The sequence below is a fragment of the Oncorhynchus keta genome, unplaced genomic scaffold (genome assembly GCF_023373465.1).
Source record: "Oncorhynchus keta strain PuntledgeMale-10-30-2019 unplaced genomic scaffold, Oket_V2 Un_scaffold_17529_pilon_pilon, whole genome shotgun sequence".
Classification (NCBI taxonomy): domain Eukaryota; kingdom Metazoa; phylum Chordata; class Actinopteri; order Salmoniformes; family Salmonidae; genus Oncorhynchus; species Oncorhynchus keta.
This window is the reverse complement of record NW_026290824.1, coordinates 192,501-218,113: the sequence shown is the minus strand read 5'-3', so window position 1 is coordinate 218,113 and position 25,613 is coordinate 192,501. Positions and strand designations below refer to the sequence as shown.

General features: G+C 45.4%; 1 protein-coding gene across 1 annotated transcript in view; it reads left to right on the top strand.

Annotated features, from left to right (window-relative positions):
• Positions 1–4,162: 4,162 nt before the first annotated feature.
• LOC118377855 (probable ATP-dependent RNA helicase DDX52) overlaps positions 4,163–25,613 on the top strand; it is a 25,353-nt gene continuing 3,902 nt past the window's right edge. The window contains exons 1-4 of the mRNA XM_052514411.1: positions 4,163–4,294; positions 4,437–4,503; positions 6,618–6,821; positions 20,438–20,528. Coding sequence (XP_052370371.1) covers positions 4,252–4,294; positions 4,437–4,503; positions 6,618–6,821; positions 20,438–20,528 — 405 coding nt within the window. The 5' untranslated portion in view covers positions 4,163–4,251. The remainder of the gene's footprint in view (positions 4,295–4,436; positions 4,504–6,617; positions 6,822–20,437; positions 20,529–25,613) is intronic.

Below are 25,613 nucleotides of genomic sequence, written 5' to 3'. Positions count from 1 at the left end.
AGTATACTGCTGTTACTGTCTATTATCTATCCTTTACCCCTACCTACAGTATACTGCTGTTACTGTCTATTATCTATCCTTTACCTCTACCTACAGTATACTGCTGTTACTGTCTATTATCTATCCTTTACCCCTACCTACAGTATACTGCTGTTACTGTCTATTATCTATCCTTTACCCCTACCTACAGTATACTGCTGTTACTGTCTATTATCTATCCTTTACTCCCTACCTACAGTATACTGCTGTTACTGTCTATTATCTATCCTTTACCCCTACCTACAGTATACTGCTGTTACTGTCTATTATCTATCCTTTACCCCTACCTACAGTATACTGCTGTTACTGTCTATTATCTATCCTTTACCCCTACCTACAGTATACTGCTGTTACTGTCTATTATCTATCCTTTACCCCTACCTACAGTATACTGCTGTTACTGTCTATTATCTATCCTTTACCCCTACCTACAGTATACTGCTGTTACTGTCTATTATCTATCCTTTACCCCTACCTACAGTATACTGCTGTTACTGTCTATTATCTATCCTTTACCCTACCTACAGTATACTGCTGTTACTGTCTATTATCTATCCTTTACCCCTACCTACAGTATACTGCTGTTACTGTCTATTATCTATCCTTTACCCCTACCTACAGTATACTGCTGTTACTGTCTATTATCTATCCTTTACCCCTACCTACAGTATACTGCTGTTACTGTCTATTATCTATCCTTTACCCCTACCTACAGTATACTGCTGTTACTGTCTATTATCTATCCTTTACCCCTACCTACAGTATACTGCTGTTACTGTCTATTATCTATCCTTTACCCTACCTACAGTATACTGATGTTACTGTCTATTATCTATCCTTTACCCCTACCTACAGTATACTGCTGTTACTGTCTATTATCTATCCTTTACCCCTACCTACAGTATACTGCTGTTACTGTCTATTATCTATCCTTTACCCCTACCTACAGTATACTGCTGTTACTGTCTATTATCTATCCTTTACCCCTACCTACAGTATACTGCTGTTACTGTCTATTATCTATCCTTTACCCTACCTACAGTATACTGCTGTTACTGTCTATTATCTATCCTTTACCCCTACCTACAGTATACTGCTGTTACTGTCTATTATCTATCCTTTACCCCTACCTACAGTATACTGCTGTTACTGTCTATTATCTATCCTTTACCCCTACCTACAGTATATACTGCTGTTACTGTCTATCTATCCTTTACCCCTACCTACAGTATACTGATGTTACTGTCTATCTATCCTTTACCCCTACCTACAGTATACTGATGTTACTGTCTATCTATCCTTTACCCCTACCTACAGTATACTGATGTTACTGTCTATCTATCCTTTACCCCTACCTACAGTATACTGCTGTTACTGTCTATTATCTATCCTTTACCCCTACCTACAGTATACTGCTGTTACTGTCTATTATCTATCCTTTACCCCTACCTACAGTATACTGCTGTTACTGTCTATTATCTATCCTTTACCCCTACCTACAGTATACTGCTGTTACTGTCTATTATCTATCCTTTACCCCTACCTACAGTATACTACTGTTACTGTCTATTATCTATCCTTTACCCCTACCTACAGTATACTGCTGTTACTGTCTATTATCTATCCTTTACCCCTACCTACAGTATACTGATGTTACTGTCTATTATATATCCTTTACCCCTAACTACAGTATACTGCTGTTACTGTCTATTATCTATCCTTTACCCCTACCTACAGTATACTGCTGTTACTGTCTATTATCTATCCTTTACCCCTACCTACAGTATACTGCTGTTACTGTCTATTATCTATCCTTTACCCTACCTACAGTATACTGCTGTTACTGTCTATTATCTATCCTTACCCCTACCTACAGTATACTGCTGTTACTGTCTATTATCTATCCTTTACCCCTACCTACAGTATACTGCTGTTACTGTCTATTATCTATCCTTTACCCCTACCTACAGTATACTGATGTTACTGTCTATTATCTATCCTTTACCCCTACCTACAGTATACTGTTGTTACTGTCTATTATCTATCCTTTACCCCTACCTACAGTATACTGCTGTTACTGTCTATTATCTATCCTTTACCCCTACCTACAGTATACTGATGTTACTGTCTATTATCTATCCTTTACCCCTACCTACAGTATACTGCTGGTACTGTCTATTATCTATCCTTTACCCCTACCTACAGTATACTGCTGTTACTGTCTATCTATCCTTTACCCCTACCGACAGTATACTGATGTTACTGTCTATCTATCCTTTACCCTACCTACAGTATACTGCTGTTACTGTCTATTATATATCCTTTACCCCTACCTACAGTATACTGCTGTTACTGTCTATTATCTATCCTTTACCCCTACCTACAGTATACTGCTGTTACTGTCTATTATCTATCCTTTACCCCTACCTACAGTATACTGCTGTTACTGTCTATTATCTATCCTTTACCCCTACCTACAGTATACTGCTGTTACTGTCTATTATCTATCCTTTACCCCTACCTACAGTATACTGCTGTTACTGTCTATTATCTATCCTTTACCCCTACCTACAGTATACTGCTGTTACTGTCTATTATCTATCCTTTACCCCTACCTACAGTATACTGATGTTACTGTCTATTATATATCCTTTACTCCCTACCTACAGTATACTGATGTTACTGTCTATTATCTATTCTTTACTCCCTACCTACAGTATACTGCTGTTACTGTCTATTATCTATCCTTTACCCCTACCTACAGTATACTGATGTTACTGTCTATTATCTATCCTTTACTCCCTACCTACAGTATACTGCTGTTACTGTCTATCTATCCTTTACCCCTACCTACAGTATACTGCTGTTACTGTCTATTATCTATCCTTTACCCCTACCTACAGTATACTGCTGTTACTGTCTATTATCTATCCTTTACCCCTACCTACAGTATACTGCTGTTACTGTCTATTATCTATCCTTTACCCCTACCTACAGTATACTGCTGTTACTGTCTATTATCTATCCTTTACCCCTACCTACAGTATACTGCTGTTACTGTCTATTATCTATCCTTTACCCCTACCTACAGTATACTGCTGTTACTGTCTATTATCTATCCTTTACCCTACCTACAGTATACTGCTGTTACTGTCTATTATCTATCCTTTACCCCTACCTACAGTATACTGCTGTTACTGTCTATTATCTATCCTTTACCCTACCTACAGTATACTGCTGTTACTGTCTATTATCTATCCTTTACCCCTACCTACAGTATACTGATGTTACTGTCTATTATCTATCCTTTACCCCTACCTACAGTATACTGCTGTTACTGTCTATTATCTATCCTTTACCCCTACCTACAGTATACTGCTGTTACTGTCTATTATCTATCCTTTACCCCTACCTACAGTATACTGCTGTTACTGTCTATTATCTATCCTTTACCCCTACCTACAGTATACTGCTGTTACTGTCTATTATCTATCCTTTACCCCTACCTACAGTATACTGCTGTTACTGTCTATTATCTATCCTTTACCCCTACCTACAGTATACTGCTGTTACTGTCTATTATCTATCCTTTACCCCTACCTACAGTATACTGCTGTTACTGTCTATTATCTATCCTTTACCCCTAACTACAGTATACTGCTGTTACTGTCTATTATCTATCCTTTACCCCTACCTACAGTATACTGCTGTTACTGTCTATCTATCCTTTACCCCTAACTACAGTATACTGCTGTTACTGTCTATTATCTATCCTTTACCCCTACCTACAGTATACTGCTGTTACTGTCTATTATCTATCCTTTACCCCTACCTACAGTATACTGCTGTTACTGTCTATTATATATCCTTTACCCCTACCTACAGTATACTGCTGTTACTGTCTATTATATATCCTTTACCCCTAACTACAGTATACTGCTGTTACTGTCTATTATCTATCCTTTACCCCTACCTACAGTATACTGCTGTTACTGTCTATTATCTATCCTTTACCCCTACCTACAGTATACTGCTGTTACTGTCTATTATCTATCCTTTACCCCTACCTACAGTATACTGCTGTTACTGTCTACTGTGTTAGAATGTTGTGTTATGTTGTTACAATGTTGTGTTGTTGTGTAGACCCACAGGGAGTTGGTGCGTCTGTCGGAGGGCGTCGGGTTCAGAGTTCACATACTAGACAAGGCCTCCATGGCAGCCAGGAAATACGTTCCCTGCTCTCACAAGAAATCCGGTACAAAGACGATATTCAAATGATCTGTAAAATGCGCTGGGACCTGTTTACTAATGAGACCGAGACCAGCACAACAGCCCTCACTCATTTTCTATTTTTTTTTGTCCCTCCCCCCTCTCTCTCCCCCTCTCTCTCCGTCTAGATATTCTGATCAGTACCCCCAATAGACTGGTGTTCCTCCTGAAGCAGGATGCGATAGACCTCAGCAGGTCAGCTCCCTCTGTGTGTTGGCTCTATGTTGGTTGAGGGGTATTGTAATAGGTTTTGTTTGTCAATACTGTGTGTGTTAAACACATCCACACATATTATTAACTATACCCGTGGAGACCAGAAGTCAAAACATTTGACCAACTGGGCTCACAAGGTCAAATGCTATTTCTAAGTTGTTTAGGGTTAAGCTTAGAATTAGGGTTAGGAGCTAAGGTTAGAATTAGGGTTATGTTTTGTGGTTAGGGGAAATAGGATTTTGAAATGGGACAGGATTGTATGTCCCCATAAGGTTAGTTTGGGCTGGGCGATATGACCAAAATATATCACTGTTTTTTTAAACATTTTAGTCCTAAAAGTCCTTAATGTGCTTTGAGTAATGACCCCCAGGGTGGCAACATACATTCTGCGTGATTTCAATGAGTCTTTCTCCTTTCTGTTTTATACCGTTCAATTCAATGAGTCTTTCTCCTTTCTGTTTTATACCGTTCAATTCAACCTAAAACACATTTTGATACATTTCTGTGTGTCATTCATTTCCACACTGCCGTAAGACTGGCCACAAATACTAGGCCTTATTTATAACCAAATGTTGCAATTGATTTAGAGCAAAAACACTGGTGAACTGTTGGAATCATGGAAATAGAAGGATTATTCTAATTCTATAGTTAGAATATAAATAATGGTGGGCACTTTGAATACAGTGTTGTTTGACATGACAATGAATGAAAATGCCAGGGAGGAATTATTGTGACAGGGTAGGAACCAAAGTGTTGATAAGTGTTTCCTAGGGGACCCTATAATCTTTGGCTACATTAAATGTGTCTTCATGTAGCCAACGTATTAATGCTATAACTATTCCTCTTTGATTTAGAAGATACTTTTTTTTCACAAACTTGCTAAGAACTTTGCAGATGTAAGAAACAAACTAATAGGGTAATTATGGAACGCTAGTGGATTTATATTAAGAAGCAAAGTGAAAACAACATTGTCGCATGTGCTACGTAGAACCCCACAGTGGTGGTGTCATAATACCCATAAAACCTAGTGGTCAAACAGGGAAATGCTTCCATTGTTTTTCCACCATTTTAATTTTGTATTTATTTTAGAAACACTTAAATTAAGGGCTGTGTTTCGTGTAGTCTTTACCCTGACGTGACGTTTTGATGACCGTGTACAGGTGACTTTTATCAAGATATTCGGGCTCTACTTACTCAGATTCTAAAATGCTAATTTGCATCAAAGTAGACATTATGCAAGACTACCAATTCCTGCAAGCTCCTGCACGTCGTCTCTATCTGGAACCTTTGCTAACATATTGTCAATTTAAAACAAGTTTTCACAGAATTGTAATTTTTTAAAGAAATGTAGCCAATTTAATTCATTAATATAATAATAATAATAATATAATAATATTAATTAAAATTAAAATTCATTACTACATATAGCTAACATTAGATAGTTAATCCAGACATTCTTACCTTTGCCTCGATTCGGCTAGATCATGGTGGCATTTGTAGTTCTTTATATTAGCCACATTAGCAGCTAATTGCCGTTTCATTTTTGGCGAGTAAATACAGCCGACTATATTGATAAAAGTCTCCTTGTAAACCTACGAGAAACATATCCCTTATTTTAAGTGTTTCTAAAATAAAAAATGTATTGTTAAAAAACAATGGAACCATTTCCCTGTTTGACCACTAGGCTTTATGGGGATTATGACTCAAACTGTGGTACTCGATTGACCATGCAGACTGAACACAAGTGTCTCTGGGCAAGTAACATCAAAATGCGCTCCTTGAGTGACAGGGGGGCGGGGCTAGAAGGCGGCATGGCGAGAGACGACCCAAGTAGCCAAGTCAACTATAAAAACGGACGTTACACACAGCGTATCACATTTAACAAACCAAACGTTCAAATATCGTTATAGAAGGTAAAGTAAAAACCCAAACCAGTCCCTGCATCAATATCTGTGTATAGTAAAATACGGTATACCGCCCAGCCCCAAGGTTAGTTATACAAGACTGTGTTATTTCTGTGTTGTTGGGTCTGATATATTGGTCGAGGGCTGTCGTAGCTGGGTTTGTTTGTTAATACTGTGTGTGTGTGTGTTCAGTGTGGAATGGTTGGTGGTGGATGAGAGTGATAAGCTGTTTGAGGATGGTCGTAGTGGCTTCAGAGAGCAGCTAGCAGCAGTGTTCCAGGCGTGTTCCTCTCCGCGGGTCAGACGAGCGCTCTACAGTGCTACCTGTGCTCCAGACGTGGAACAGTGGTGTCGTCTCAACCTCGACAACCTGGTCTCTGTCAACATTGGACACAGGTACTCCACTACCCACAGTCCCCTGTTCTACTATACTACCCACAGTCCCCTGTTCTACTATACTCCACTACCCACAGTCCCCTGTTCTACTATACTACCCACAGTCCCCTGTTCTACAATACTACACTACCCACAGTCCCCTGTTCTACTATACTCCACTACCCACAGTCCCCTGTTCTACTATACTACCCACAGTCCCCTGTTCTACTATACTACCCACAGTCCCCTGTTCTACTATACTACCCACAGTCCCCTGTTCTACTATACTACCCACAGTCCCCTGTTCTACTATACTACCCACAGTCCCCTGTTCTACTATACTACACTACCCACAGTCCCCTGTTCTACTATACTACACTACCCACAGTCCCCTGTTCTACTATACTACACTACCCACAGTCCCCTGTTCTACTATACTACCCCCACAGTCCCCTGTTCTACTATACTACCCACAGTCCCCTGTTCTACTATACTACCCACAGTCCCCTGTTCTACTATACTACCCACAGTCCCCTGTTCTACTATACTACACTACCCACAGTCCCCTGTTCTACTATACTCCACTACCCACAGTCCCCTGGTCTACTATACTACCCACAGTCCCCTGTTCTACTATACTACCCACAGTCCCCTGTTCTACTATACTCCACTACCCACAGTCCCCTGTTCTACTATACTACCCACAGTCCCTGTTCTACTATACTACCCACAGTCCCTGTTCTACTATACTCCACTACCCACAGTCCCCTGTTCTACTATACTACCCACAGTCCCCTGTTCTACTATACTCCACTACCCACAGTCCCCTGGTCTACTATACTCCACTACCCACAGTCCCCTGTTCTACTATACTATCCACAGTCCCCTGTTCTACTATACTCCACTACCCACAGTCCCTGTTCTACTATACTCCACTACCCACAGTCCCCTGTTCTACTATACTCCACTACCCACAGTCCCCTGTTCTACTATACTCCACTACCCACAGTCCCCTGTTCTACTATACTACACTACCCACAGTCCCCTGTTCTACTATACTACCCACAGTCCCCTGTTCTACTATACTACCCACAGTCCCCTGTTCTACTATACTCCACTACCCACAGTCCCCTGTTCTACTATACTCCACTACCCACAGTCCCCTGTTCTACTATACTCCACTACCCACAGTCCCCTGTTCTACTATACTCCACTACCCACAGTCCCCTGTTCTACTATACTCCACTACCCACAGTCCCCTGTTCTACAATACTACACTACCCACAGTCCCCTGTTCTACTATACTACACTACCCACAGTCCCCTGTTCTACTATACTACCCACAGTCCCCTGTTCTACAATACTACACTACCCACAGTCCCCTGTTCTACAATACTACACTACCCACAGTCCCCTGTTCTACAATACTACCCACAGTCCCCTGTTCTACAATACTACACTACCCACAGTCCCCTGTTCTACTATACTACACTACCCACAGTCCCCTGTTCTACTATACTATACTACCCACAGTCCCCTGTTCTACTATACTACACTACCCACAGTCCCCTGTTCTACTATACTACCCACAGTCCCCTGTTCTACTATACTACCCACAGTCTACTATACTACACTACCCACAGTCCCCTGTTCTACTATACTCCACTACCCACAGTCCCCTGTTCTACTATACTACCCACAGTCCCCTGTTCTACTATACTCCACTACCCACAGTCCCCTGTTCTACTATACTACCCACAGTCTACTATACTACACTACCCACAGTCCCCTGTTCTACTATACTCCACTACCCACAGTCCCCTGTTCTACTATACTACCCACAGTCCCCTGTTCTACTATACTACACTACCCACAGTCCCCTGTTCTACTATACTACACTACCCACAGTCCCCTGTTCTACTATACTACACTACCCACAGTCCCCTGTTCTACTATACTACCCACAGTCCCCTGTTCTACTATACTACCCACAGTCCCTGTTCTACTATACTACCCACAGTCCCCTGTTCTACTATACTACACTACCCACAGTCCCCTGTTCTACTATACTACACTACCCACAGTCCCCTGTTCTACTATACTACACTACCCACAGTCCCCTGTTCTACTATACTACCCACAGTCCCCTGTTCTACTATACTACCCACAGTCCCCTGTTCTACTACACTACCCACAGTCCCCTGTTCTACTACACTACCCACAGTCCCCTGTTCTACTATACTACCCACAGTCCCCTGTTCTACTATACTCCACTACCCACAGTCCCCTGTTCTACTATACTCCACTACCCACAGTCCCCTGTTCTACTATACTCCACTACCCACAGTCCCCTGTTCTACTATACTACACTACCCACAGTCCCCTGTTCTACTATACTCCACTACCCACAGTCCCCTGTTCTACTATACTCCACTACCCACAGTCCCCTGTTCTACTATACTCCACTACCCACAGTCCCCTGTTCTACTATACTCCACTACCCACAGTCCCCTGTTCTACTATACTACACTACCCACAGTCCCCTGTTCTACAATACTACACTACCCACAGTCCCCTGTTCTACTATACTACACTACCCACAGTCCCCTGTTCTACTATACTACCCACAGTCCCCTGTTCTACAATACTACACTACCCACAGTCCCCTGTTCTACAATACTACACTACCCACAGTCCCCTGTTCTACAATACTACCCACAGTCCCCTGTTCTACAATACTACACTACCCACAGTCCCCTGTTCTACTACACTACACTACCCACAGTCCCCTGTTCTACTATACTACACTACCCACAGTCCCCTGTTCTACTATACTACCCACAGTCCCCTGTTCTACTATACTACCCACAGTCCCCTGTTCTACTATACTACCCACAGTCCCCTGTTCTACTATACTACCCACAGTCCCCTGTTCTACTATACTACACTACCCACAGTCCCCTGTTCTACTATACTCCACTACCCACAGTCCCCTGTTCTACTATACTACCCACAGTCCCCTGTTCTACTATACTCCACTACCCACAGTCCCCTGTTCTACTATACTCCACTACCCACAGTCCCCTGTTCTACTATACTCCACTACCCACAGTCCCCTGTTCTACTATACTACACTACCCACAGTCCCCTGGTCTACTATACTCCACTACCCACAGTCCCCTGGTCTACTATACTCCACTACCCACAGTCCCCTGTTCTACTATACTACCCACAGTCCCCTGTTCTACTATACTACACTACCCACAGTCCCCTGTTCTACTATACTACACTACCCACAGTCCCCTGTTCTACTATACTACACTACCCACAGTCCCCTGTTCTACTATACTACACTACCCACAGTCCCCTGGTCTACTATACTACCCACAGTCCCCTGTTCTACTATACTACTCACAGTCCCCTGTTCTACTATACTACACTACCCACAGTCCCCTGTTCTACTATACTACACTACCCACAGTCCCCTGTTCTACTATACTCCACTACCCACAGTCCCCTGTTCTACTATACTACACTACCCACAGTCCCCTGTTCTACTATACTACCCACAGTCCCCTGTTCTACAATACTCCACTACCCACAGTCCCCTGTTCTACAATACTCCACTACCCACAGTCCCTGTTCTACAATACTCCACTACCCACAGTCCCCTGTTCGACAATACTACCCACAGTCCCCTGTTCGACAATACTACACTACCCACAGTCCCCTGGTCTACTATACTACACTACCCACAGTCCCCTGGTCTACTATACTCCACTACCCACAGTCCCCTGTTCTACTATACTCCACTACCCACAGTCCCCTGGTCTACTATACCACACTACCCACAGTCCCCTGTTCTACTATACTACCCACAGTCCCCTGTTCTACTATACTCCACTACCCACAGTCCCCTGTTCTACTATACTCCACTACCCACAGTCCCCTGTTCTACTATACTCCACTACCCACAGTCCCCTGTTCTACTATACTCCACTACCCACAGTCCCCTGTTCTACTATACTCCACTACCCACAGTCCCCTGTTCTACTATACTACACTACCCACAGTCCCCTGTTCTACTATACTACCCACAGTCCCCTGTTCTACTATACTCCACTACCCACAGTCCCCTGTTCTACTATACTCCACTACCCACAGTCCCCTGTTCTACTATACTCCACTACCCACAGTCCCCTGTTCTACTATACTCCACTACCCACAGTCCCCTGTTCTACTATACTACACTACCCACAGTCCCCTGTTCTACAATACTACACTACCCACAGTCCCCTGTTCTACTATACTACACTACCCACAGTCCCCTGTTCTACTATACTACCCACAGTCCCTGTTCTACAATACTACACTACCCACAGTCCCCTGTTCTATAATACTACACTACCCACAGTCCCCTGTTCTACAATACTACCCACAGTCCCCTGTTCTACAATACTCCACTACCCACAGTCTCCTGTTCTACTATACTACACTACCCACAGTCCCCTGTTCTACTATACTCTACTACCCACAGTCCCCTGTTCTACTATACTACACTACCCACAGTCCCTGTTCTACTATACTACCCACAGTCCCCTGTTCTACTATACTACCCACAGTCCCCTGTTCTACTATACTACCCACAGTCCCCTGTTCTACTATACTACCCACAGTCTACTATACTACACTACCCACAGTCCCCTGTTCTACTATACTCCACTACCCACAGTCCCCTGTTCTACTATACTACCCACAGTCCCCTGTTCTACTATACTCCACTACCCACAGTCCCCTGTTCTACTATACTACACTACCCACAGTCCCCTGTTCTACTATACTCCACTACCCACAGTCCCCTGTTCTACTATACTCCACTACCCACAGTCCCCTGTTCTACTATACTACACTACCCACAGTCCCCTGGTCTACTATACTCCACTACCCACAGTCCCCTGTTCTACTATACTACCCACAGTCCCCTGTTCTACTATACTACACTACCCACAGTCCCCTGTTCTACTATACTACACTACCCACAGTCCCCTGTTCTACTATACTACACTACCCACAGTCCCCTGTTCTACTATACTACACTACCCACAGTCCCCTGTTCTACTATACTACACTACCCACAGTCCCCTGTTCTACTATACTACACTACCCACAGTCCCCTGTTCTACTATACTACACTACCCACAGTCCCCTGTTCTACTATACTACACTACCCACAGTCCCCTGGTCTACTATACTACACTACCCACAGTCCCCTGGTCTACTATACTACACTACCCACAGTCCCCTGTTCTACTATACTACCCCACAGTCCCCTGTTCTACAATATACTCCACTACCCACAGTCCCCTGTTCTACAATACTCCACTACCCACAGTCCCCTACAATACTCCACTACCCACAGTCCCCTGTTCGACAATACTACCCACAGTCCCCTGTTCTACTATACTACACTACCCACAGTCCCCTGGTCTACTATACTACCCACAGTCCCCTGTTCTACTATACTCCACTACCCACAGTCCCCTGTTCTACTATACTCCACTACCCACAGTCCCCTGTTCTACTATACTACACTACCCACAGTCCCCTGTTCTACTATACTCCACTACCCACAGTCCCCTGTTCTACTATACTACACTACCCACAGTCCCCTGTTCTACTATACTCCACTACCCACAGTCCCCTGGTCTACTATACTACACTACCCACAGTCCCCTGGTCTACTATACTACACTACCCACAGTCCCCTGTTCTACTATACTACACTACCCACAGTCCCCTGTTCTACTATACTCCACTACCCACAGTCCCCTGGTCTACTATACTACACTACCCACAGTCCCCTGGTCTACTATACTACACTACCCACAGTCCCCTGTTCTACTATACTACCCACAGTCCCCTGTTCTACTATACTACCCACAGTCCCCTGTTCTACTATACTCCACTACCCACAGTCCCCTGTTCTACTATACTACACTACCCACAGTCCCCTGTTCTACTATACTACCCACAGTCCCCTGTTCTACTATACTACCCACAGTCCCCTGTTCTACTATACTCCACTACCCACAGTCCCCTGTTCTACTATACTACCCACAGTCCCCTGTTCTACTATACTCCACTACCCACAGTCCCCTGTTCTACTATACTACCCACAGTCCCCTGTTCTACTATACTCCACTACCCACAGTCCCCTGTTCTACTATACTACACTACCCACAGTCCCCTGGTCTACTATACCACACTACCCACAGTCCCCTGTTCTACTATACTACACTACCCACAGTCCCCTGGTCTACTATACCCACTACCCACAGTCCCCTACTACTATACTACTACCCACAGTCCCCTGTTCTACTATACTCCACTACCCACAGTCCCCTGGTCTACTATACTACACTACCCACAGTCCCTGTTCTGCTATACTCCACTACCCACAGTCCCCTGGTCTACTATACTACACTACCCACAGTCCCCTGGTCTACTATACTACACTACCCACAGTCCCTGTTCTACTATACTACCCACAGTCCCCTGGTCTACTATACTCCACTACCCACAGTCCCCTGTTCTACTATACTACACTACCCACAGTCCCCTGTTCTACTATACTCCACTACCCACAGTCCCCTGTTCTACAATACTCACTACCCACAGTCCCCTGTTCTACTATACTACCCACAGTCCCCTGTTCTACAATACTCCACTACCCACAGTCCCCTGTTCTACAATACTCCACTACCCACAGTCCCCTGTTCGACAATACCCCACAGTCCCCTGTTCGACAATACTACACTACCCACAGTCCCCTGGTCTACTATACTACACTACCCACAGTCACCTGGTCTACTATACTACACTACCCACAGTCCCCTGGTCTACTATACTCCACTACCCACAGTCCCCTGGTCTACTATACTCCACTACCCACAGTCCCCTGTTCTACTATACTACCCACAGTCCCCTGTTCTACAATACTCCACTACCCACAGTCCCCTGTTCTACTATACTACCCACAGTCCCCTGTTCTACTATACCCACTACCCACAGTCCCCTGGTCTACTATACTACACTACCCACAGTCCCCTGTTCTACTATACTCCACTACCCACAGTCCCCTGTTCTACTATACTCCACTACCCACAGTCCCCTGGTCTACTATACTATACTACCCACAGTCCCCTGTTCTACTATACTACCCACAGTCCCCTGGTCTACTATACTCCACTACCCACAGTCCCCTGTTCTACTATACTACCCACAGTCCCCACTATACTACCCACAGTCCCCTGTTCTACTATACTACCCACAGTCCCCTGGTCTACTATACTCCACTACCCACAGTCTCCTGTTCTACTATACTACCCACCGTCCCCTGTTCTACTATACTCCACTACCCACAGTCCCCTGTTCTACTATACTACACTACCCACAGTCCCCTGGTCTACTATACTACACTACCCACAGTCCCCTGGTCTACTATACTACACTACCCACAGTCCCCTGTTCTACTATACTACACTACCCACAGTCCCCTGTTCTACTATACTCCACTACCCACAGTCCCCTGGTCTACTATACTACACTACCCACAGTCCCCTGGTCTACTATACTACACTACCCACAGTCCCCTGGTCTACTATACTACACTACCCACAGTCCCCTGGTCTACTATACTACACTACCCACAGTCCCCTGGTCTACTATACTACACTACCCACAGTCCCCTGGTCTACTATACTACACTACCCACAGTCCCCTGGTCTACTATACTACACTACCCACAGTCCCCTGGTCTACTATACCACACTACCCACAGTTCCCTGTTCTACTATACTCCACTACCCACAGTCCCTGGTCTACTATACTCCACTACCCACAGTCCCCTGGTCTACTATACTCCACTACCCACAGTCCCCTGGTCTACTATACTACACTACCCACAGTCCCCTGTTCTACAATACTCCACTACCCACAGTCCCCTGTTCTACAATACTCCACTACCCACAGTCCCCTGTTCGACAATACTACCCACAGTCCCTGTTCGACAATACTACACTACCCACAGTCCCCTGGTCTACTATACTACACTACCCACAGTCCCCTGGTCTACTATACTCCACTACCCACAGTCCCCTGTTCTACTATACCACTACCCACAGTCCCCTGGTCTACTATACTCCACTACCCACAGTCCCCTGGTCTACTATACTCCACTACCCACAGTCTCCTGTTCTACTATACTACCCACAGTCCCCTGTTCTACAATACTCCACTACCCACAGTCTCCTGTTCTACTATACTACCCACAGTCCCCTGTTCTACTATACTCCACTACCCACAGTCCCCTGGTCTACTATACTACACTACCCACAGTCCCCTGGTCTACTATACCACACTACCCACAGTCCCCTGGTCTACTATACTACACTACCCACAGTCCCTGGTCTACTATACTCCACTACCCACAGTCCCCTGGTCTACTATACTCCACTACCCACAGTCCCCTGTTCTACTATACTCCACTACCCACAGTCCCCTGTTCTACTATACTACACTACCCACAGTCCCCTGTTCTACTATACTCCACTACCCACAGTCCCCTGGTCTACTATACTACACTACCCACAGTCCCCTGGTCTACTATACTACACTACCCACAGTCCCCTGTTCTACTATACTACCCACAGTCCCCTGTTCTACTATACTACCCACAGTCCCCTGGTCTACTATACTCCACTACCCACAGTCCCCTGTTCTACTATACTACACTACCCACAGTCCCCTGTCTACTATACTACACAGTCCCCTGGTCTACTATACTACCCACAGTCCCCTGGTCTACTATACTCCACTACCCACAGTCCCCTGTTCTACTATACTACCCACAGTCCCTGTTCTACCCACTACAGTCCCCTGTTCTACTATACTACCCACAGTCCCCTGTTCTACTATACTCCACTACCCACAGTCCCCTGGTCTACTATACTACACTACCCACAGTCCCCTGGTCTACTATACTACACTACCCACAGTCCCCTGGTCTACTATACTACACTACCCACAGTCCCCTGGTCTACTATACTACACTACCCACAGTCCCCTGGTCTACTATACTACACTACCCACAGTCCCCTGTTCTACTATACTACACTACCCACAGTCCCCTGGTCTACTATACTACACTACCCACAGTCCCCTGTTCTACTATACTACACTACCCACAGTCCCCTGTTCTACTATACTACACTACCCACAGTCCCCTGGTCTACTATACTACACTACCCACAGTCCCCTGTTCTACTATACTACACTACCCACAGTCCCCTGTTCTACTATACTACACTACCCACAGTCCCCTGTTCTACTATACTACACTACCCACAGTCCCCTGGTCTACTATACTACACTACCCACAGTCCCCTGGTCTACTATACTACACTACCCACAGTCCCCTGTTCTACTATACTCCACTACCCACAGTCCCCTGTTCTACTATACTACCCACAGTCCCCTGTTCTACAATACTCCACTACCCACAGTCCCCTGTTCTACTATACTACCCACAGTCCCCTGTTCTACTATACTCCACTACCCACAGTCCCCTGTTCTACTATACTACACTACCCACAGTCCCCTGTTCTACTATACTCCACTACCCACAGTCCCCTGTTCTACTATACTCCACTACCCACAGTCCCCTGTTCTACTATACTACACTACCCACAGTCCCCTGTTCTACTATACTACCCACAGTCCCCTGTTCTACTATACTCCACTACCCACAGTCCCCTGTTCTACTATACTACCCACAGTCCCCTGTTCTACTATACTACCCACAGTCCCCTGTTCTACTATACTACCCACAGTCCCCTGGTCTACTATACTCCACTACCCACAGTCCCTGTTCTACTATACTACCCACCGTCCCCTGTTCTACTATACTCCACTACCCACAGTCCCCTGTTCTACTATACTCCACTACCCACAGTCCACTGGTCTACAATACTCCACTACCCACAGTCCCCTGGTCTACTATACTCCACTACCCACAGTCCCCTGTTCTACTATACTACACTACCCACAGTCCCTGGTCTACTATACTCCACTACCCACAGTCCCTGGTCTACTATACTCCACTACCCACAGTCCCTGGTCTACTATACTCCACTATCCACAGTCCCTGGTCTACTATACTACACTACCCACAGTCCCCTGGTCTACTATACTACACTACCCACAGTCCCCTGGTCTACTATACTACACTACCCACAGTCCCCTGGTCTACTATACTACACTACCCACAGTCCCCTGGTCTACTATACTACACTACCCACAGTCCCCTGGTCTACTATACTACACTACCCACAGTCCCCTGGTCTACTATACTACACTACCCACAGTCCCTGGTCTACTATACTCCACTACCCACAGTCCCCTGGTCTACTATACTCCACTACCCACAGTCCCCTGGTCTACTATACTACACTACCCACAGTCCCCTGTTCTACAATACTCCACTACCCACAGTCCCCTGTTCTACAATACTCCACTACCCACAGTCCCCTGTTCTACAATACTACCCACAGTCCCCTGTTCTACAATACTACACTACCCACAGTCCCCTGGTCTACTATACTACACTACCCACAGTCCCTGGTCTACTATACTCCACTACCCACAGTCCCCTGTTCTACTATACTCCACTACCCACAGTCCCCTGTTCTACTATACTACACTACCCACAGTCCCCTGTTCTACTATACTCCACTACCCACAGTCCCCTGTTCTACTATACTACCCACAGTCCCCTGTTCTACTATACTCCACTACCCACAGTCCCCTGTTCTACTATACTACCCACAGTCCCCTGTTCTACTATACTCCACTACCCACAGTCCCCTGTTCTACTATACTACACTACCCACAGTCCCTGGTCTACTATACCACACTACCCACAGTCCCCTGGTCTACTATACTACACTACCCACAGTCCCCTGGTCTACTATACTCCACTACCCACAGTCCCCTGTTCTACTATACTCCACTACCCACAGTCCCCTGTTCTACTATACTCCACTACCCACAGTCCCCTGTTCTACTATACTCCACTACCCACAGTCCCCTGTTCTACTATACTACACTACCCACAGTCCCCTGTTCTACTATACTACACTACCCACAGTCCCCTGTTCTACTATACTACACTACCCACAGTCCCCTGTTCTACTATACTACCCACACTCCCCTGTTCTACTATACTACCCACAGTCCCCTGTTCTACAATACTCCACTACCCACAGTCCCCTGTTCTACTATACTACCCTACCCACAGTCCCCTGTTCTACTATACTACCCACAGTCCCCTGGTCTGCCTACCCACAGTCCCCTGGTCTACTATACTCCACTACCCACAGTCTCCTGTTCTACTATACTACCCACAGTCCCCTGTTCTACAATACTCCACTACCCACAGTCCCCTGTTCTACTATACTACCCACAGTCCCCTGTTCTACTATACTCCACTACCCACAGTCCCCTGGTCTACTATACTACACTACCCACAGTCCCCTGGTCTACTATACCACACTACCCACAGTCCCCTGGTCTACTATACTACACTACCCACAGTCCCCTGGTCTACTATACTCCACTACCCACAGTCCCTGGTCTACTATACTCCACTACCCACAGTCCCTGTTCTACTATACTCCACTACCCACAGTCCCCTGGTCTACTATACTACACTACCCACAGTCCCCTGTTCTGCTATACTCCACTACCCACAGTCCCCTGGTCTACTATACTACACTACCCACAGTCCCCTGGTCTACTATACTACACTACCCACAGTCCCCTGTTCTACTATACTACCCACAGTCCCCTGGTCTACTATACTACACTACCCACAGTCCCCTGTTCTACTATACTACACTACCCACAGTCCCCTGTTCTACTATACTCCACTACCCACAGTCCCCTGTTCTACAATACTCCACTACCCACAGTCCCCTGTTCTACTATACTACCCACAGTCCCCTGTTCTACAATACTCCACTACCCACAGTCCCTGTTCTACAATACTCCACTACCCACAGTCCCCTGTTCGACAATACCACAGTCCCCTGTTCGACAATACTACACTACCCACAGTCCCCTGGTCTACTATACTACACTACCCACAGTCACCTGGTCTACTATACTACACTACCCACAGTCCCCTGGTCTACTATACTCCACTACCCACAGTCCCTGGTCTACTATACTCCACTACCCACAGTCCCCTGTTCTACTATACTACCCACAGTCCCCTGTTCTACAATACTCCACTACCCACAGTCCCTGTTCTACTATACTACCCACAGTCCCCTGTTCTACTATACTCCACTACCCACAGTCCCTGGTCTACTATACTACACTACCCACAGTCCCCTGGTCTACTATACCACACTACCCACAGTCCCCTGTTCTACTATACTACACTACCCACAGTCCCCTGTTCTACTATACTACACTACCCACAGTCCCCTGTTCTACTATACTACACTACCCACAGTCCCCTGTTCTACTATACTACACTACCCACAGTCCCCTGTTCTACTATACTCCACTACCCACAGTCCCCTGTTCTACTATACTCCACTACCCACAGTCCCCTGTTCTACTATACTACTCTACCCACAGTCCCCTGTTCTACTATACTACCCACAGTCCCCTGGTCTACTATACTCCACTACCCACAGTCCCCTGTTCTACTATACTACCCACAGTCCCTGTTCTACTATACTACCCACAGTCCCTGGTCTACTATACTCCACTACCCACAGGCTCCTGTTCTACTATACTACCCACCGTCCCTGTTCTACAATACTCCACTACCCACAGTCCCCTGTTCTACTATACTACCCACAGTCCCTGTTCTACTATACTCCACTACCCACAGTCCCTGGTCTACTATACTACACTACCCACAGTCCCCTGTTCTACTATACTCCACTACCCACAGTCCACTGGTCTACAATACTCCACTACCCACAGTCCCCTGGTCTACTATACTCCACTACCCACAGTCCCCTGTTCTACTACACTACCCACAGTCCCCTGGTCTACTATACTCCACTACCCACAGTCCCCTGGTCTACTATACTCCACTACCCACAGTCCCCTGGTCTACTATACTCCACTATCCACAGTCCCCTGGTCTACTATACTACACTACCCACAGTCCCCTGGTCTACTATACTACACTACCCACAGTCCCTGGTCTACTATACTACACTATCCACAGTCCCCTGGTCTACTATACTACACTACCCACAGTCCCCTGGTCTACTATACTCCACTACCCACAGTCCCTGGTCTACTATACTACACTATCCACAGTCCCCTGGTCTACTATACTCCACTACCCACAGTCCCCTGGTCTACTATACTCCACTACCCACAGTCCCCTGGTCTACTATACTACACTACCCACAGTCCCCTGGTCTACTATACTACACTACCCACAGTCCCCTGGTCTACTATACTACACTACCCACAGTCCCCTGGTCTACTACCCTCTCTATCTGTAATCCCCTCTAAAAGAGTTTCAAAACGATTGTGTGTGTTCTCAGGAACTCTGCAGTAGAGACAGTAGAACAGGAGCTGCTGTTTGTTGGAACGGAGAACGGGAAGTTACTGGCCGTGAGGGACATCATCAAGAAGGTACCTTCCCAAATACATCTAATCAAATGTTATTAGTCGAATACAACAGGTGTAGTAGACCTCACAGTGAAATGCTGAATACAACAGGTGTAGTAGACCTCACAGTGAAATGCTGAATACAACAGGTGTAGTAGACCTTACAGTGAAATGCTGAATACAACAGGTGTAGTAGACCGTACAGTGAAATGCTGAATACAACAGGTGTAGTAGACCTTACAGTGAAATGCTGAATACAACAGGTGTAGTAGACCTCACAGTGAAATGCTGAATACAACAGGTGTAGTAGACCTCACAGTGAAATGCTGAATACAACAGGTGTAGTAGACCTCACAGTGAAATGCTGAATACAACAGGTGTAGTAGACCTTACAGTGAAATGCTGAATACAACAGGTGTAGTAGACCTCACAGTGAAATGCTGAATACAACAGGTGTAGTAGACCTTACAGTGAAATGCTGAATACAACAGGTGTAGTAGACCTTACAGTGAAATGCTGAATACAACAGGTGTAGTAGACCTCACAGTGAAATGCTGAATACAACAGGTGTAGTAGACCTCACAGTGAAATGCTGAATACAACAGGTGTAGTAGACCTCACAGTGAAATGCTGAATACAACAGGTGTAGTAGACCTCACAGTGAAATGCTGAATACAACAGGTGTAGTAGACCTTACAGTGAAATGCTGAATACAACAGGTGTAGTAGACCTTACAGTGAAATGCTGAATAGAACAGGTGTAGTAGACCTTACAGTGAAATGCTGAATACAACAGGTGTAGTAGACCTTACAGTGAAATGCTGAATACAACAGTAGACCTTACAGTGAAATGCTGAATACAACAGGTGTAGTAGACCTTACAGTGAAATGCTGAATACAACAGGTGTAGTAGACCTTACAGTGAAATGCTGAATACAACAGGTGTAGTAGACCTTACAGTGAAATGCTGAATACAACAGGTGTAGTAGACCTTACAGTGAAATGCTTACTTACAAGCTCTTAACCAACAATGCAGTTTAAAAAAAACTAAAACAAATCAAATTAACAAGTAATTAAAGAGCAGCAGTAAAATAACAAGAGACTATATACAGGAGCATTTCCGAGTCGATGTGCGGGGGCACCGGTTAGTTGATTCATACAACATAACAACAGAGTAGCAGCGGTGGGGGGGCATTGCCAATAGTCTGGGTAGCCATTTGATTAGATGTTCAGGAGTTTTATGGCTTGGGGGTAGAGGCTGTTAAGAAGCCTCTTGGACCTAGACTTGGTGCTCCGGTACCGCTTGCCATGTGGTAGCAGAGAGAACAGTCTATGACTAGGGTGACTGGGGTCTTTGACAATTTGTAGGGCCTTCCTCTGACACCACCTGGTGTAGAGGTCCTGGATGGCAGGCAGCTTACCCCCAGTGATGTACTGGGCCGTACGCACTACCCTCTGTAGTGCCTTGCGGTCGGAGGCCAAGCAGTTGTCATAACAGGCAGTGATGCAACCAGTTATGATGCTCTCGATGGTGCAGCTGTTGAACCTTTTGAGGATCTGAGGACCCATGCCAAATCTTTTTAGATTCCTGAGGTTTTGTCATGCCCTCTTCACAACTGTCTTGGTGTGTTTGGACCATTCTAGTTTGTTGTTGATGTGGACGCCAAGGAACTTGAAACTCTCAACCTGCTCTACTGTAGCCTCGTCTATGAGAATGGGCGCGTGCTCAGTCCTCTTTTTCCTGTAGTCCACAATCCTCTCCTTTGTCTTGCTCACGTTGAGGATAGAGGTTGTTGTCGTGCACCGCATGGCCAGGTCTCTGACCTCCTTCCTATAGGAAGTCTCGTTGTTGTCGGTGATCAGGAAGGAAGGAAGGGACTGCACACGCACCCCTGAGGGGCCCCTGTGTTGAGGATCAGCGTGGAGGATGCGTTGTTACCTACCCTTACCTGGGGGCGGCCTGTCAGGAAGTCCAGAATCCAATTGCAGAGCGTGGTGTTTAGTCCCAGGGTCCTTAGCTTAGTGATGAGCTTTGAGGGCACTATGGTGTTGAACAGTAGTCAATGAAGAGCATTCTCACATAGGTGTTATTTTTGTCCAGGTGGGAGAGGGCAATGTGGAGTGCAATAGAGATTGCATCATCTGCGGATCTGTTTGTTTGGGTGGTATGCAAATTGGAGTGGGTCTAGGGTTTCTGGGATAATGGTGTTGATGTGAGCCATGACCAACCTTTCAAAGCACTTCATGGCTACAGATTTGTGTGCTACAGGTCAGTAGTCATTTAGGCAGGTTACCTTAGTGTTCTTGGTACAGGGTGTTACGCACGCCTCTAAGAAGAGGGAACGCAACACCCTGCTACAACTCAACTCCCCGTTAACTTAGTGCTCTTGGGCGCAGGGACTATGGTGGTCTGCTTAAAACAGGTTGGTACGACAGACTCAGACAGGGAGACATTGAAAATGTCAGTGAAGACACTTGTGAGTTGGTCAAAGCATGCTCACAGTACACTTCCTGGTTATCCGTCTGGCCCTGCGACCTTGTGAATGTTGACCTATTTGAACCTGTTTGGGGTAGGGGGCAGCATTTTCACTTTTGGATAAATAGCATGCCCAAACTGAACTGCCTCCGACTCTGTCCCATGATCGTAATATATGCATATTATTATTATTAGTATTGGATAGAAAACACTCTGAAGTTTCTAAAACTGTTTGAATCATGTCTGTGAGTATAACAGAACTTATTTAGCAGGCAAAACCCAGAGGACAAACCATTCAGATATTTTTTTTTTGTTTTGAGGTCACTGTTTTTTAAAATATGTTTTCATGGGGAATCCAGAATTCTAAACGACTTTCCTGCAGTTCCTACCGCTTCCACTGGATGTCACCAGTTTGTAGAAATTGGTTGATGTTTTTCCTTTGTGTAATGAAGAAGTACCATAGCTCAGAACGAGAGTCACTTCATGTGTACCTTTTGATAGAGGCGCTTAACCAGAAAAGTAGCGTCAGTTTGTTTTTCTCCTGTATTGAACACAGATCATCCCGTCTTCAATTTGATCGATTTATATACGTTTAGCCAAGTTTACAGGTAACTTTTGAGATATTTTGTAGCGCTCTGCATTTTCCCTTGCTATTGGCCATGTGGGACGCAAGCGTCCCACCTACCCCTGGGAGGTTAACGTCTTACTCACATCGGCTGCGGAGAGTGTGATCACTCTGTCTTTCGGGAACAGCTGATGCTCTCATGCATGTTTTAGTGTTATTTGCCTCGAAGCAAGCATAGAAGTAATTTAGCTCGTCTGGTAGGCTCGTGTCACTGGGCAGCTCTCGGCTGTGCTTCCCTTTGTAGTCTGTAATGGTTTGTAAACCCTGTCACATCTGACGAGCGTCAGAGTTGATGTAGTACGATTCGATCTTAGTCCTGTATTGACCCTTTGCCTGTGATCGTTGGTCGCAGGGCATAGCGGGATTTCTTCTACGCTTTCAGGTTAGAGTCCCGCTCCTTGAAAGTGGCAGCTCTAGCCTCTGTAGCTCAGTGAGGATGTTGCCTGTAATCCATGGCTTCTGGTTGGGGTATGTACGTACGGTCACTGTGGGGACGACGTCATCGATGTCCTTATTGATGAAGCCAATGACTGACGTGGTGTATTCCTCAACGCCATCGGAGTAATTCTGGAACTTATTCCAGTTTGTGACAGCAAAACAGTCCTGTAGTTTAGCATCTGCTTCATCTGAACACTTGTTTTTATTTATCTACTCAGTGGTGCTTCCTGCTTTAATTTTTGCATGTAAGCAGGAATCAGGAGGATGGAATTATGGTCAGATTTGCCAAATGGAGGGTGAGGGAGAGCTTTTGTACATTTCTCTGTGTTTGGAGTAAAGGTGGTTCAGAGTTCCCCCCCCCCCCCATATACTGCCATCTACAATTATTCCATTTGGATCAGGAGTATAGAGGGGTTGGCTGTTTAGCAAGAACACTGACACGTGGACAACTACTTGTCAAAACAGACCTGGTTGGTTTAGACCAGAAGTTTTCAACCAGGGGTCTATGAAAATACACTGTACAGATCCCAGACATTTTCCATAAGCTTTCTCTCAACCGTTGTGCACAAATTTGTTTACATCCCTGTTAGTGAGCATTTCTCCTTTTCCAAGATAATCCATCCACCTGACAGGTGTGGCATATCAAGAAAGGGATTAAACCGCATGGTCATTACACAGGTGGACCTTGTGCTGGGGACAATAAAAGGCCACTCTAATCTGTGAAGACTCTCGTCCCTGTGAAAGAGGAGGTTGAGGACCCCTGGCTTCGACTCGACAACATGTAAACAATATATCCTCTCCAGGTGTTTATTGGAAACATAAATACATTTGCACAATGATCGCTTGTTATCTCTCAAATACATCGTTACAGTTGTTGATTAGAAAGCTAGAGGATTTGAGCCATATTGGCGTAAACACGACATCAGTCAACACAAGACATGGTATCAAGAACAAGATACAACAAGCTTAAACGAGCCACCTCCGATTCCTCACAAGGTAGTTTATTGTCATTGTTGCTATCTGACCGCTCAGAATCATAACAACCCACATCTTCCGGCCACGTCGACGCGTGTGCGTCATTTTGGTGACGTAAGATAAACCATCCAATTCATTGGCTGATCCCTCCTCATGACCTGGATGGAATCATGTGATCATTCCTTCTTAACCCATTGGAAGTCCCACCCTGCCCGACTTCCTGTACTTCAAAATGGTTTAGGAAGTCCCACACTGCTGACTTCCTGTACTTCAAAATGGTTTAGGAAGTCCCACACTGCTGACTTCCTGTACTTCAAAATGGTTTAGGAAGTCCCACACTGCTGACTTCCTGTACTTCAAAATGGTTTAGGAAGTCCCACACTGCTGACTTCCTGTACTTCAAAATGGTTTAGGAAGTCCCACCCTGCTGACTTCCTGTACTTCAAAATGGTTTAGGAAGTCCCACACTGCTGACTTCCTGTACTTCAAAATGGTTTAGGAAGTCCCACACTGCTGACTTCCTGTACTTCAAAATGGTTTAGGAAGTCCCACACTGCTGACTTCCTGTACTTCAAAATGGTTTAGGAAGTCCCACC